We start from the raw sequence: 15462 nt of genomic DNA, 5'->3' as shown, positions 1-15462 counted from the left end.
AAGTTCTAAGAAAAACTTTAACAGGCAGATAGATAAATATATAAACAGCCATGTACTACTTTAAAAGCACAGATGTCTTTCTTAAGGAAGGTATATGACATCTCCAGTATATAAAACACCAACTGATTTGGTTTAAGATTTACTAGACACAGAAATTTGAAGTCCTGAAAACAGGGAGATCTTAAAGACAAAGGAAAGTAAACATTTCAATTGCCTAGTCACCTTTGGGAAATAATTATTTTTTCCCTGATAGAAGGAACGAGAAACTTCTTATTTTGAAATACAAAACACTTGATGAAGCACAGATGTTCCAAGGTTGTAAAAGCAAAATACAACCCAAGTGAGTAAACAAAACCTTGCAGAAAACCAGCACAATACACTACAAAGGGGAAGACCAGGCTTGGCCATGCTCAGGCTAGACATAGTTATAAGATTCACCTCCTCCGTGTGCTGGGATTAAAGGCATGTACCACCATGCCCAGCAAGAAGCTATCAAGTCTATTTTCCTGAGTTATCAGTGATACTAATTAAATTTGCAATTTCCTAGTCATACTCTTGGGCACTTTTTCTATTTGGGCCTCTTTATTAATTTCAAAGCATTCTATATAATTTGTTCTTTTCTTCTTTCATACAGGGTTTCTCTGCATAGCCCTGGCTGTCTTGGAACTGTTCTTAATTTTTTTTTTTTTTTTTTAAATACAACCATGAAGGTCTTTTGACGTCTTCATTCTTCTACTTTGGTAGTTTAGATTTCATTCACATTAGTGAGCTAGTACATACGTTACTAATAAATTAAAAATAATGATGCTCAGTTTATTAAGGGCACAGAAGTCAATCACAATGCTCACAGACTTAAGGAACATCACTCCATGGACCAGGAGGCAAATGTGTAAGGTGAAGACTGAATAGTAAACCATAATTGAATACATGTTTCCACTACTGTTACATATGCAATCTTGTTTCTGACAGAATCAATTTGAAAATACTGTCTTTTCTAAGATAACATTTCTAAAACTTAATGTTAAAACAGGCAAAACATGGCAATTAATTTCAGAACTGGATTCATACCTGCATAAATTAACTTCTGACCTGCTACCGGAAAGGCATCTTTGCCCTTTTCAGATTCAATCTTCTCTTTCAATGCCTTTACCTATAGGAAAAATTAAAAATAAGAAAATTAAACCTAAACAAAAAATTACAATATATTCTGAAAACAGAATGCAAGATAAAAATTCTCGTGTGCTTCAAGCACTAATTAAATGAGTAAGAGCAAGAGCACGCGTTTTCTGGGGTTGGAGAAATGGCTTTGTAAGTAAAGGCCTTGCAGCTAAACCTGAGGCCCTGGGTGAAAAGTCCCCAGGGCACACATGGTAGGAGACATGACTTCCATAAGTTGTTCTCTAATTCCCTATGCCATGACAAACAGGCATACAAGAACATGAAATAAGTGCAGTTGAAAGCAAAAGCCATTTAAGCATTCTAAGAAATAAAATAGTTTAGCTAAAATAAAATACATCAATGCTAAAGGAAATTTTATTATAATGCTTCATTATAACCAAATAAAAGACCAATGACATTATAATGTCATTTACCCAACAGTATTTTTAAGCCCATCACAAGGTAGTTGCAAGTTCAGCACAAGCCGAGAGCCACTGGGCCACTTCAATGATTCTCAACAAGTGACTCGGCCTCTCTCACCATCAGTCTCGTCTATAATGGAGGGCTGGAATGGATGACCTTTATGGCATTTCAATTCCTAAAACAACGTGGTAACAGGCTCATTATAAAGAATTAGAAATGAGTCCCATCAGTTCCTTGACCTGACCAGAAGGTAGAGAGGCTTATGACTTGAAAAGATAGACATGGCTCTCCCTCCTATCTGAATGGAACTCTATTACTTTAAAGTCACAAAAATCAAGGACAAGATTAACTGGCAATTTCCATTCTCTTCAATTTTCTAGAAGACTTCTGCAAACTGTCTACGCTGATGGTCCTGCACTTTTTGTGAAAACTTAGCTGAGAAAAAGAGATAGTTTGTGCAATTGATTTTTATGTATATGGGGGCTTCACTGCATGCAGTACTTGCAGAAGCTAGAAGAGGGCACCAGAGTCCTTAGGGGGCAGGAGTTACAGATGGCTGTGAACCACCAAGTGAATGCTGGGAACCTAATACCAGTCTTCTAGAAGACCAGCCAGGGCTCTTTATTGCTGAGCCACCTCTCAGTAATTGAAGTAATGTCATGAAGCAGGATGCTGGTAATATCAACACTTAAGGGAATCCTGCTTGAGGGTGATCTGAGTTACACAATCACAATGAGCCACAGGGATGTCTGGGCTACAAAGTCACAGTGAGCTACAGGCTAACCTGGGCTACACGGCAAGATTGTTTCCCAAAATGAGTGAATAATGATGCTCTTTCCAAAATAAAAGATTGGAGTGTTTATTTAACTACACTAACATGAATTCAATACTTAAAACACTAAGATAATGGTATTTTACCCACTCAGTTTTACAAGTGAGAAGGGAAAATGCAAAGGTTAATAACTATACTGTCAGCCCTATGAGGACACACTTCTTACTCTGGGTTAGCTGGAACCCACAGTGGCTCCCCATGACTACAAGCTTTAGTGCACTTTAGAGATACTCAGTTGACAGTGTCATTCACTTCCTTAAATGCTAGTCTGATGTAACCCAACACCACAACTCTTGGTTTCCCACTGTTCTAAAATCACCATTAAAAAAAAAAGAAAGCAGTGGTGGCCACATGCCTGTAATCCCAGCACTCTGGGAGGCAGAGGCAGGCGGATTTCTGAGTTCGAGGCCAGCCTGATCTACAGAGTGAGCTCCAGGACAGCCAGGGCTATACAGAGAAACCCTGTCTCAAAAAAACCAAATCCAAACAAACAAACAAAACAAAACCAAAATAAAACAAAAGGGAAAAACCCCCAAAACTTCAGGAAATCACCTCAGCATCAATAAGCTCATAATATAAATTATAAGTCATTAGCCAATTTAATATACTTTCCCCGTGATATAAAACCTAAGTGTAGGTCATAGTTTTTTTCAGTCTACAACCTCTTTAATAACTTTGATCTATACCTATGCTAAGTCATTACTTACTTCTTATGAGAAAATGTATTTTAATTTTTACTTTTTCCCCATTGGCATACATTCACTGCACATGGTACTAGGTTACATAAGGACATTTCCACACAGACATACTTAGGGCATATTCTCGCACCATCTCCCTTTTGGGACACCTCTTTCCTCCTGTCTTTTTTCTTTTTTAAAGACAATTTCACCTCTACTTTTATGCCCTATATACACATTTATCTTCAACAAATTTAGAAACCATAAATGAGAATGAAGCATGCCCCACTAAGTTTGCTTGTGTAGTTGAATACTTGGTCCCCCAAAGGTATTGCTGTTTGGGGAGGTATGAAACCCGCTTATGGGAAGCGTATCCTTGATGAAGTATACCACTGGGATTGAGCTCTGAAACACTACAGTCTTACTTTCCTGCTTTCCCTCTCTGCTTCCTGTGTGTAGATGAAAATGCAAACTGCTAGCTCCCTGCTCCAGACACCTTGCAGGCCATGCCTTCCCAGCTCTTGCCTCTGGGACCATGAGCTAAAAAAATACTTTGTAAAGTTGCTTTTGGTAATGGTGTTTATCACAGCAACAGAAAAGTAACTAATACCGATGTTAAGCTTCCTTCCAAACATAGAGAAAAAGATTCTAATTGAAAGTATAATTATTCCACAAGTGGATTGTAAATTATGTGTCACTCTGAGTAAACCCAGTTTTAGTACGTAGTGCTTTTTGAGCTAGTGAGTGATCAGCTACTAACTACATGCTGAATATTATACTGCTTTATATTATTATGTTTATTATATTATACAGCAATATGTGAAGGAAAATGGTAAAACAAAGCAGGAATTCTATCTATTCCTAACAGGTTATACTGACTGAGAAGAAAAAGACAAAATTGACACATCCTAACAAAAACAAATTTTTTAAAACACCTTTGATTTTGTGCATATGCATGTGTATGAGTATGTGAAATCTAAAGTTGACATCGAAGCCAGGTGGTGGTAGTGCATGACTTTAATCCCAGCACTTGGGAGGCAGAGGCAGGCTAATTTCTGAGTTCAAGGCCAGCCTCTAAGAAAGCAGGCTGAGTAAGCCATGAGGAGCCAATAAACTAAAGGATACTCCTCCATGGAGTCTGGTTCAGCTCCTGCCTCCAGGTTCTTGTCTTGACTTCCTTTGAAAGATGAGCAGTGTTGTGGATAAGTAAGCCAAATAAACCCTCTCTTACCCAAGTTGCTTTTTGTGGTGATATTTCATCAGTTATGACAACCCTAACTCGATAGCCCTAAGACTAACTCTTAACTCACTGAGTCTTCTCACTAGCCCAAGAAACTAGTTTTATTTCTCATATACAGTATTTTTTAAATACTGTGAGCCACATGATGGCTCGCAACCATCTGTAATGGGACCTGATGCCCTCTTCTGGTGTGTCTGAAGATAGCTACAGTGTAGTCACACATATATACAATAAATATATAAATCTTTCTTTAAAAAAATTTAGAGCAATGTATTTTATTTTAAAGGCCTAAACAACAAATTACTTTCTAATTTTCTATATTAAAGGAAGAACAGAAACCCTTGTGAATTACAACAAAAATATGTACATAGACCAAAAGGAGGCTCAATTATTTACTGCTATATTACTTATGCTTAAAAGAAATCAAAACTATAATTAAAAAATATCAAGAGTCTCTGGGCAGTGGTGGCACATGCCTTTAATCCCAGCACTTGGGAGGCAGAGGCAGGTGGATGTCTGAGTTTGAGGCCAGCCTGGTCTATAGAGTAGTTCCAGGACAGCCAGGGCTACACAGAGAAACTCAGTCTCGAAAAACAAAACAAAAAACAAAATCAAGAGTCTAACAGTGGGGCTGTAGAGATGGCTCAATCGTTAAGAGCGCTGACTGCTCTTCTGATTGTGCTGAGTTCAATTCCCAGCAACCACACGGTGGTTCACAACCATCCGTAATGAGATCTGAAGCCCTCTTCTTGTTTTCTAAAGACAGCCACAGTGTACTCATATATAATAAGTAAATTTAAAAAAAAGTCTAACAGTGTTTGAGTAATACTGAACACATTCATCTGAGCATGCAACTCAAACAGGAAAAAGGAATGCAAATGAAATAGAAAAGCAGTAGATACAGTATTGCACCTGCAGTACACAGTAAGATGACAGGGCAGGTAACCTGGTTAACTAGTGGTAAACTTGCCGTGTGTCAGGGAAGAGTGAGCTTCACAGTATGGCAGCCATTTCCATCTGCTGGCTGCACATTAAAAGATTCAAAAAGGAGCCGGGCGGTGGTGGCCTATGCCAGTAATCCCAGCCCTTGGGAGGCAGAGGTAGGTAGACAGATTTCTTGAGTTTGAGGCCAGCCTGGTCTATAGAGTGAGTTCCAGGACAGCCAGGGCTATACAGAGAAACCCTGCCTGGGGAAAAAAAATCCAAAATGACTGAAATACTTGTTTCTAGTGAGAGAAAAAAATGTACCCAATATATACACAACATTTACACAACACTGGGTATCCAAGTAACTACAAAAGATTTACAATACAGGGATAATGTGAAATGCATACATGGAAGGTTTTTGTTTAGAGCTAAGGAGTGCTCTGAACTGTGCATATAACAAGACAGGATGCAATTACTTCTCACCTACATTACACCTCCATGAGATATGTTAACTGGATGCCAGTCACCCCATCCTGGAGACACCCAAGCAGCCCAGGAGAGATTCATACGGGATATGAGAAAGAAGTTTCTGGTCAACAGCAAGCACCAGGGGGTCGCCATTTGAGGGAGACACTTCCAACACACAAGATTGGTCATATAAAAGTTATTTGTGAACATGCTGTTATACTTAAAATCACTGATGCAGACATTTTAAAAGCAATGTGCACTGAGCCAGTAATTCAACTCAGTGAGATACTCCCACTGTCTTTCCAAGGCAGACATACACACATTTAACACTAAAACAAACTTAAACACCCATCAAGCTGGGATAGTAATTACTGCACAAACATTCATTTGAATACTGTACAGTATTAGTGTATGAATGAATGAAATATTTACAAAATCATGAAAGGAAAAAAACCTAGTGGCTGCACAAATTATTTTTGAAAACAAACCTATTACTCCAGAGTCTAAAGAGCTACTCAACTAAGGACAGTTTCCACTGTACTATAACAAACCTAGGTTACTTAACTAAAGAGAAAACTGGAGTTTGAAATAAAGTGTTTTTATCATTCATCAACACTTATTAGCAATATACAAGAAAATTGTATTTTTAACTAAAAGAGAGGAAGTAGGCAAAGGGGATAACTACCATTGTATAATCTAAATTAAAAATTAAAATAGCAGGCTGGGAAGATGGCTCAAAGAGTAAAAGCACAAGCAAGCACGGTAACCTAAACTAAAGCCTGACAATATCAATTTGGATTCCTGGAATGCACACAGCTAATTATACAAAGTAGCACCTTCCTGTTATCCCAGCATATCTATAAAAAGTGAGAAAGGAAAACTACACGTGCAAGCAGTGAGAACTCCCAGGCCAGTTAACCTGAGTGAAATCCATCTGCAAACACTATGGGACCCTGCCTGGGACAGAAAGATGGCTCAACAAGTAAAGGTATAGTGGTCAGGGCTAGAGAGATGGCTCAGCAATTAAGAACATTGACTGTTCTTCTAGAGGTCCTGAGTTTAATTCCCAGCAACCACATGATAGCTCACAACCATCTGTAATGGGATCTAGTGTAGGAAGATAGCAACAGTGTACTCACATACATAAAATAACTAAATCTTAAAAAAAAAAAAAAAAAGGTGCAGTGGTCAATCCTGAGGACTTTGGGTTAGATTTCAGAGGCTTAAAAAGAGAGAGTACGTCATCCACTGATCTCCAATATACACCATAGCATGCTTGTGCTGTCCAAGACACACCATACACATACACAGAAAAAAATTTCCAAAGTCAAACATGTTTACAGAGGACTTAAGATTTACCCAAATTTCTTTGGGTAGTATTCCGGGCATCTGAAAAACCTGACATAGGCACCAAGAAGCATTTTCTAAATTTCTCTTCTAAAGCAGATTCTGATAATTATAGAAACAAAATTGATTATAAGGCATTTATTGCTGGGTAGCAGTGGTGCACAACTTTAATCCCAGAACTTGGGAGGCAGAAGCAGCTAGATCTGAGTTTGAGGCCAGCTGGTCTACAGATTGAGTTCTAGAGCAGCTAGGGCTACCTACACACACACACACACACACACACACACACACACACACACACACACAAATTGGTGTGTGTGTGTGGGGTGGGTGAGGGTGGAGTGGGTGTGTGTGCGAGGTCTGCCAACAGTGAGATGAAATCAGGGAAATTGAGCCAGGCATGGTGGCGCACGCCTGCAATCCAGGCACTTGGGAGGTATAGGCAGGCTAATTTCTGAGTTCGAGGCCAGCCTGGTCTACAGAGTGGGTTCCAGGACAGCCAGGGCTACACAGAGAAACCCTGTCTTGACCCCCCCCCCAAAAAAGATAAGTAAACAAAGGTAATCAATCCTCAAGCTATAGAAGGTTCTGCTACCAAGCAGGGCAAACTAAAACTTGATCCGCAAGACCCACAAGGCAAAAGTAAGAGAGAACCAATTCCCACAGACCGCCTTCTGACCTCCACAAGAAGCTCTGGTATGTAGATAGATACATGGATAAATAATAAATAAGTGTAATTGTTTTAAAAAGCAATCTTCATTGGAGTTATTACCCAAAGGCTATTAGTAAGGTGAATCCCACACTAACAATAACCCATTTTACTGTGTGGGTGAGGGGAACCTGCCTGCTTAATCAACCAATGCAGGGGATGAGAAAGTCTTATTCACTGTTGAGCATCTAAGATTTGATCACATACAGTCTTTGCAGCAGGTTTACCTCCACCGCCTGAATGAGCTTGTGTGATGTTGAAGAGTTTACAGAATCCATTCACAAGTGAGACTGGCTTCCCTACCAGGTGTCTATAAGGAACAGATGGCACAGCATCATTTGGCAGGACTCACTCTGCTATAGTACATTGAAGTTTAGCAAGCTTCATACATTACCTATGGGAGGAGTGGGGTAGATGGATAGATAGATAAAATCTATTTTTCATGATAATCGGATTTTTATTTTAAAAACAGCACAATTTCTTCTATACTATATACTTTTATGTACCAAATTACCTGATTTTTCACATCAACTTTATTTAAAGCAAGCAGGTAACTTATATGATATTCCATTTCTAAACTAAAGAGACTTTAAATACACTGAACTCAAAAGGTAAGTGGACACATGGAAAGCAGGGGTGAGAGGCACTTCTCTACTGTCTAGGATACTTGGAGGAGAGCAAGACACAGAAGAGTGAAACAATCAGTTCTTTGAGTTCTGCTGTAAGGTGGAACCAAGAGACAAAAACCATAGTTCAAGAGGGATGAAAGGAGGGTTTATTAATATGGTTTATTAATATGACTAACATTAAAAACTGGAATCCAAAGAAGCAGAGATACTGGGGTCAAGTATGAAATGTTCCTAGCAGATTCATGTGTTAAAATCAGTATGCTACTAGTAGCGCTTTTTGGAGAGATTCTGGAAACGTTCAATGAGGAAGTAAGTCATTAGGGCCATTCTTTTTAAAGTCTAACCTCCAATTCTACTCTCTGCTTCCTGATTCTATGAGGTGAACACCTTCCTCCCTCCACCAGCTCCAGCTGCCATGACGTTTTACCCCCAAGTACACGAGGCACGCAAACTGTGGGGTGAATCCTCTGAAACTACGGAGGGAAATATATCACTGCTCTCTTATGTTACTCTCTTGGATATATTTAGTCACAGCTACACAAGGTGACTACTATAGGTAGGTAGGTGGGGTATAACAATCTTTCAGAAGACACGAGATAGAGTAAAAAAAAAAAAAAAAAATGCAGGGACTAGTCTTACATGGTACTTCCATAACAGACAGGCATGAGTCTGAGACAATTTCCTACAACAAAGTATTTGCCTGGTTGCCCTAGTACAAGTAGAAATATCAAGGTTGAATTTTACAGCTTCTAGGGATTCCCAATTGAAAACAACAGTGCAGGAATGGGACCACGCTGCCAAGAACTGCTAACATCAAATTCTATATACATATTATTTCAAGACCCATAGAATCTTCCAGTCTTCAAAAAGATACTATCTTGTAACACTTGCCACACTATGATGAAGAGACAACCCTGGCTGGGTAACCTGCCCAAGGTCACAAATCAGCTATTTGGGCAGGACTGACTGGGGCAGTCTGGCTTTAGGCATGCTATGCTGAGTCTTCCAAGTGTGTGAGCATAATCACTAACCCTACTACTCTCGAGAGACAAATGTAGAAGTGACAAGAAATGACAACCAGCGAAAAGGGAAATTGTTATCAAATGCCTTGAAAAAAATCTCAACAGGGTTGGAATCAGAAAATAAAAACAGAGTGGAAAGCTAAAAAGCATTACTGAGTGTGGTGTTTTAAAAGAGAAATGCCCCACTGGCTCATAGATTTGAACACTTGGTCCCCATCTGGTGGCAGTTTGTGGAGGTTATGGAACCTTTAGGAAGTAGAACCTTGAGGAAGTAGGTATGTGGGGATGGGCTTTTAAAAGTTTATAGGGGCCTGGGCAGTGGTGGCACACGCCTTTAATCCCAGCACATGGGAGGCAGAGGCAGGCTGATTTCTGAGTTTGAGGCCAGTCTGGTCTCGGTCCTGAGTTCAATTACCAGCAACCACAAGGTGGCTCACAACCATCTATAATGGGATCAGAGGTCCTTAGAGCAAGTATACTCATATACATAACAAAGAGTTTATAGCATCACCAGTCTGGATGGCACACACCTTTAACCCTAGCACTACAGAGGTGAGGCAGAGTTGGAAGCCAACCAGGTCTACAAAGGGAGTTTCAAAACAAAACAAAACCCAAACAACAATAAACAAAGTATATAGTCTCACTATAGTTCCAATTCACTCTCAGCTTCCTCCAAGTGTATGAACTGTGGCCTTTCATTTTCCTGCTCTGGTCTTCTGCTGCTGTTTCTGTGGCCATGATGAAGTATCCCTCTAGAACCATAAGCCAAATACACTTTCTTCCATAAGCTGCTCTTGGTCATGAGTGTCTTGTTTCAGCAGCAGAAAGTAACTAACACACTGGAGCTGGGGAAAGAGACAGTTAACAGTAATACTGAGAGCTAACTTCTAACAATGGGACTGAATCTGAGACAGAATAAAGATCACATAGATGGAAGGAAGGAAGGAAGGAAGGAAGGAAGGAAGGAAGGAAGGAAGGAAGGAAGGAAGGAAGGAAGGATGGATACAGGCAAGACCATCTTTCATAGATAATGAACTCAGAACTCCACCTGCTTCTGACTCCTGAGTGCTGGGATTACAGGCGTTTGCCACCACTGCCCAGCTTTTCTTTCTTTCTTTTCAAGACACATATATTAATCACTTTTTTTAAAGCAATATGATGTTCCTTTTTAAACAATGAATCTTCCAAGGTTATGAAGCTGAGAAGTACTATGCTCAACTTATTTTTAAAACCACAAATAAGAAAAAAGGATAATAAACACTATCTACCCATAGCTAGTATTCTACTTCCATTCACTTCAATCCAGCTTCTGGTTCCATTTCTACTAGGATACTGCTTATAGGAACAATAATGACCTGTACGCCACCCAAATTAACTATCAGGCCTGTTTTTAATCCTTTTCATCTCTGAAGCATCAGATATAACTGACCCCCCTTTTTTCGTGACACTCTTCTTGGATTGTCCCTGTCTCAAAGGCTGCTTCTTGACTGACCTTTGTTCCTACACAGGTGAGAGCATCCCAGGATCCTCCCCAAGCCTCATGCTACTACTTGTAGCATCTCTACCACAGCCCCACAATCAACATCCACAAGTTAAGTGACTGACAAAGTAAATGATACTGCTCGTATTTCTCAAAGACCAGACCCTGAAAGACTGACAGTCCTTATCTACTCACATGAATTAAAGTAAGGAGAATACTCACTATTTTCACACTCCATGTAATCTCCAATCTAACACTCTGTAATCCAGACTCAACAAATAGCAATGTTCCTACTCCAACCCCCCCCCCTTCTGTTTTCAGTTTTTCACATCCCTGGGAAGAATACAAGTATTTACAAATTTACATTATCAAATTAACAATGCTAACCCAACAAAAAGAGCCTCACAATTCTACTTTGCAAAAATATCTCAACTCCATATCCAATCCTGCCAACGGTTTTAATTGCTTAGAAGTATTACATAAGTCTTAGCTAACCTCCCTGCTTTCTTTCTTGTCCATTCTCCCCACACAAGATCAGGTACCCTTTAGTAGAAATTAAGTTAAGCAGGTGGCTCATGACTATAATCCCAGAATTCAGGTAGAATAGGACTGCCATAGATTTAAGGCCAGCCTAAACTACAGAGTAGGGCATGGGCTGGGGATGGGGGAAGGGGTTTGAGCACATAGAAATAATGTTACAAAAGGCTTCTTATCTATCTTTAAAAACTCTAGCCTTTAACAGCCTACATGCCCTAAGCCCTACCTAACTCTAAATTCCTCACTTTACTCCAGAAACAATGGCCTTATGGATTTCCCCAAAGACACTGCTTAGGATCTAAGGTCTGTATTGTAAAGGTACCCCACAGTAAAGGCTCCTTACCTTGCTATGTGCTGTATGTTCAGTCATCAGTTGTACTCTCTAAAAAGGCCTTTCTGGCCTCTAAAGTACCTTCCAGTCAAGAACTATCACACCATCTCACCCTATTTCAGTTTCTACACAAGCACTTACCCATTAAGTGATTTTCTTTAATATGCCTGTTCTTAAGAGGGGTGTTTGTTTATTTATTTAGTTTTTTTTTTTTGTATTTGTGTTTTTTTGAGACAGGGTTTCTCTGTATAGGCCTGGTTGTCCTGGAACTCACTCTGTAGACGAGGCTGGCCTCGAACTCAGAAATACGCCTGCCTCTGCCTCTCAGAGTGCTGGGATTACAGGTGTGCGCCACACCACCGCCCGGCATGGGTTTTATTTTTAAAATATGCATTTAGGTGTTTAGCCTGCATGTATGTCTTTGAGGGTGTTGGAACCTCTAGAACTGGAGTTACTGACAATTCTGAGCTGCTATGTGGGTGCTGGACAGTGAGCCTGAGTCCTCTAGAACAGCCAGCTCTCTTAATCCCTGAGCTCCTTCTCTTTCCAGTCCTTATTCCTAACAGTTTTAATCAACAGCAAGACTTTTGAGTCAACTCAAGAACTTGGATTAAAAAACTTCATTCTACCTCCTGCTAGATGTTCACTGACACCAAACTCCAAGATTTTAAGCAATGGTTTTCAATCTTTGATACAATTCCTTGTTCTTTGGTTACCCCTAACCATAAAATTATTTTCATTACTACTTCATAACTGCAATTATGCCACTGTTATGAACTGTAATGTAAACATCTGATAAGCAGGATATCTGAAAGGGTTGTTTGACTCCCACCATCATCCCAAAAGGGAGTCACCACCCATAAGCTGAGGCCAAACTTCCCTGGTCTGTATAGTTACTACAGATCCACAAAAGACAAAACCACCCATACCAAAAATATAACAAGAATTTAGACATTTCAAAATTCATTGGCATGTTGATATAAGCTGCTTACATTTTTTTTATCATTTTTATAGTAATCATCTATTATAACACCATAAAAATGAAGCAAATCTCTAAAAGACTCTCTCTTCACATGTAACATTTCTCATTTTGTTTCTTAATGTTTAAAACTTAAGCCTTTGTAACAGGTAATGGAAAAGACACTACATGGTAATTGCCAAGTAAATGGCACAAAACAGTCAATGTATTCAGAGATGGCTCAGGGGTTAAGAGCTGAGCCCTGGCTGCTCTTGTAGAGGTTCAAATCCCAGTACCTACTTGATAATTAACAAAAGTCCTTAATGCCAGTCCAGGGGTAAGTGATGCCCTCTTCCGGCCTCTACAGGCACTATACATATGTGGCAAGTAGAGGAAAAACTGAAGCACAAAATATAATCTTATACTGTTTTTTGTTTTTAAATCTTGCCATTTTAAAAAGCAGAGAGGCAAACTTTCAGCTTTCAAAACACAAACAAAACATGCCCTTGCCCTTTAGCCTCTGAGCCTCAACTAGGTGATAAGGCTCCCAGAAACTCCAAACCACTGCTTCCACCTCCCTGCGCTCAGTGCCACCAGCGAAGGTGCCTTGGCACCCAGCAGGTCCAGCCAATGAGTCACTCTAGAGCTGCCCTTAGTGCCAATCCTTTTTCACTGCGCTCATGTGTACGTCCAGTTCTAAAGAGTTTCTACACAAGAGAGCTTAAGCCACTTAACTTCCTCAGTCCTTCCTCAGTAAAAACTAAAGGCAAACCTGAAACCACAAAATCTAAGTTCCCAAAGACTAAGTCTGTAATTTGCAGGCATCCCTAAATCCTAACTTTAAATCTACTTTAAGACATATTCACTCATTCATTGATTCACTCATGGGTACTTGAGGGTCCTCAAGTACCACAGTGCCCCAACCAGTGAGTGAGTGAGAAGACAGCCTTCTGGACTCAGTTATCTCCCACCATGCAGGTCCAGAAAACTAAATTTAAGTCATCAGGCTAAATGAATACATCAGTGACACAAGGTTTTGTCTGCTGATTCACTTACAAATAAATTCCCAATCTGATCTACTTCTAAAATCCCTGGTACTTGTTATAACAAATTAGAAAGTATTTTGTGTCATCTACTTTTTATTTTTACTGGAATTCTAAAACAGTGCATCAATAAGTTACCAATTAACCTAAACTCTTCTAGGTAGTAGCCACAGCTTTAACCCCTGGCCCAGGAGAGGCAGAGGCAGGTGGTTTTCTGTGAATTCCAGGTCAGTAGAACTACACAGTGAAAACTTGTCTCAAATGAATGAATGAAGAAAGGAAGAAAGGAAGGAAAAAAGAAAGGAAGGTAGGTGTCTGTTTCTATACTAATCGGACTCACTACAGATGTAAATAAAGGGGCTGTGGTGTAAGTACTGGTTCAAAGCTTGCCCATGTATGCATGAAGCCCTAAGTTCCCAGCAAAATGAAAAGGGAGGCACAGGATATGGAATCAAAACATTTTACAATACTGGTTCTTAAATTACAATTATAGCAACAATTTACATTTGTTCTAGTAACAAAAGTTGAGGAAGTCACTAACATTTTACCAAACATGTATTTCTAAAAATGTAAAATATTACACGCCCGTAAATAAACTTGTAAGCAATAAATGCAGTTAGGAAGTACTGGCTCGAAGATAATGGCAGACTGTAGAGGGCCTAAAGGGAAGCACAAATTTTATATGGTCGTGTGTGTGTGTGTGTGTGTCTGTGTGTCTGTGTGTTTTTGTGTGTGTGTGTGTGTGTGTGTGTGTGTGTGTGTGAGAGAGAGAGAGAGAGAGAGAGAGAGAGAGAATTTCAGGAGTGTGAAGTTACCACACAACTCCAACACATTCACATATTAAAGAAATAAAGCAAAACGTGTTTCTCCATGTTTTAGTTGTTCTGGGATAAATTAATATTATAAGCTCAAAAAATTACCACAGTTTATCTCATCATTTATCACCTGCATTGAGCCAAATGCCAAGGAGGCATTTACAGATTTGCATACCATCACTACAGAGATGACTGTTATTCCTTTTCAAGGTGCTGGAGATGAACTCAGGGTCTCACACATGTGTGATACTCTCCGCTTTCAGCCTACTATCCAGTCCTCTCTAAGTAGTAAAAGAAAATGGTGGCATACTCCTGAATCCCAGCACTCAGGAGGCAGAAGCATGTCGATCTCTAAGTTGAGACCAGCCAGGACTAGAGTTGAGTTCCAGGACAGCCAAGGATACATAGAAACCCTGTCTCAAAAACGTAAAGAAAAAAAAGAAAGGGGGAGGGGGGAGGGAGGAAATTAGATTCGACTGGGCCTCTGTCCACTAAATGTTAACAACTGCTTCTGAGAAGACTGCAGAGTTCTCATGTAAGTGTTTTTTTTTCTGCACCTTCAAGAATTATTGCAGATGTCAGGAAATTACTTATAAAAATCATTTTGTGCCACAATTTCAAAAAGGCTGGGAATTCTTGGCTTCTTATTAAAGATTGAAGGAGACTTTAGAATATTAGATGTGATAGGTAAAACAGAACACCATGTCTTCACACAAACATGTTGATTACATAGTAAGCTTCATTCAGGAATCACCTAAGTGCCATTTAATCCTCACCATCTCAGCTGGTACTGTTCCTGTTTCAGAAAAGTCAAACAGGGTAATTTGTCCAAGTTGTAATAAACGAGTTATAGAGCCACAAATAGA

General features: G+C 39.7%; 1 protein-coding gene across 1 annotated transcript in view; it reads right to left on the bottom strand.

The window, feature by feature from the left end:
- Positions 1-15462, bottom strand: part of Rad23b (RAD23 homolog B, nucleotide excision repair protein) — a 39462-nt gene that overhangs the window by 22589 nt on the left and 1411 nt on the right. The window contains exon 2 of the mRNA XM_052176514.1: positions 1069-1150. Within this exon, the coding sequence (XP_052032474.1) occupies positions 1069-1150 (82 nt within the window). The remainder of the gene's footprint in view (positions 1-1068; positions 1151-15462) is intronic.

Source organism: Apodemus sylvaticus, chromosome 3, assembly GCF_947179515.1.
Source record: "Apodemus sylvaticus chromosome 3, mApoSyl1.1, whole genome shotgun sequence".
Lineage (NCBI taxonomy): Eukaryota > Metazoa > Chordata > Mammalia > Rodentia > Muridae > Apodemus > Apodemus sylvaticus.
The sequence above is the reverse complement of the archived record's forward strand: the minus strand, read 5'-3'. Positions and strand labels throughout refer to the sequence as shown.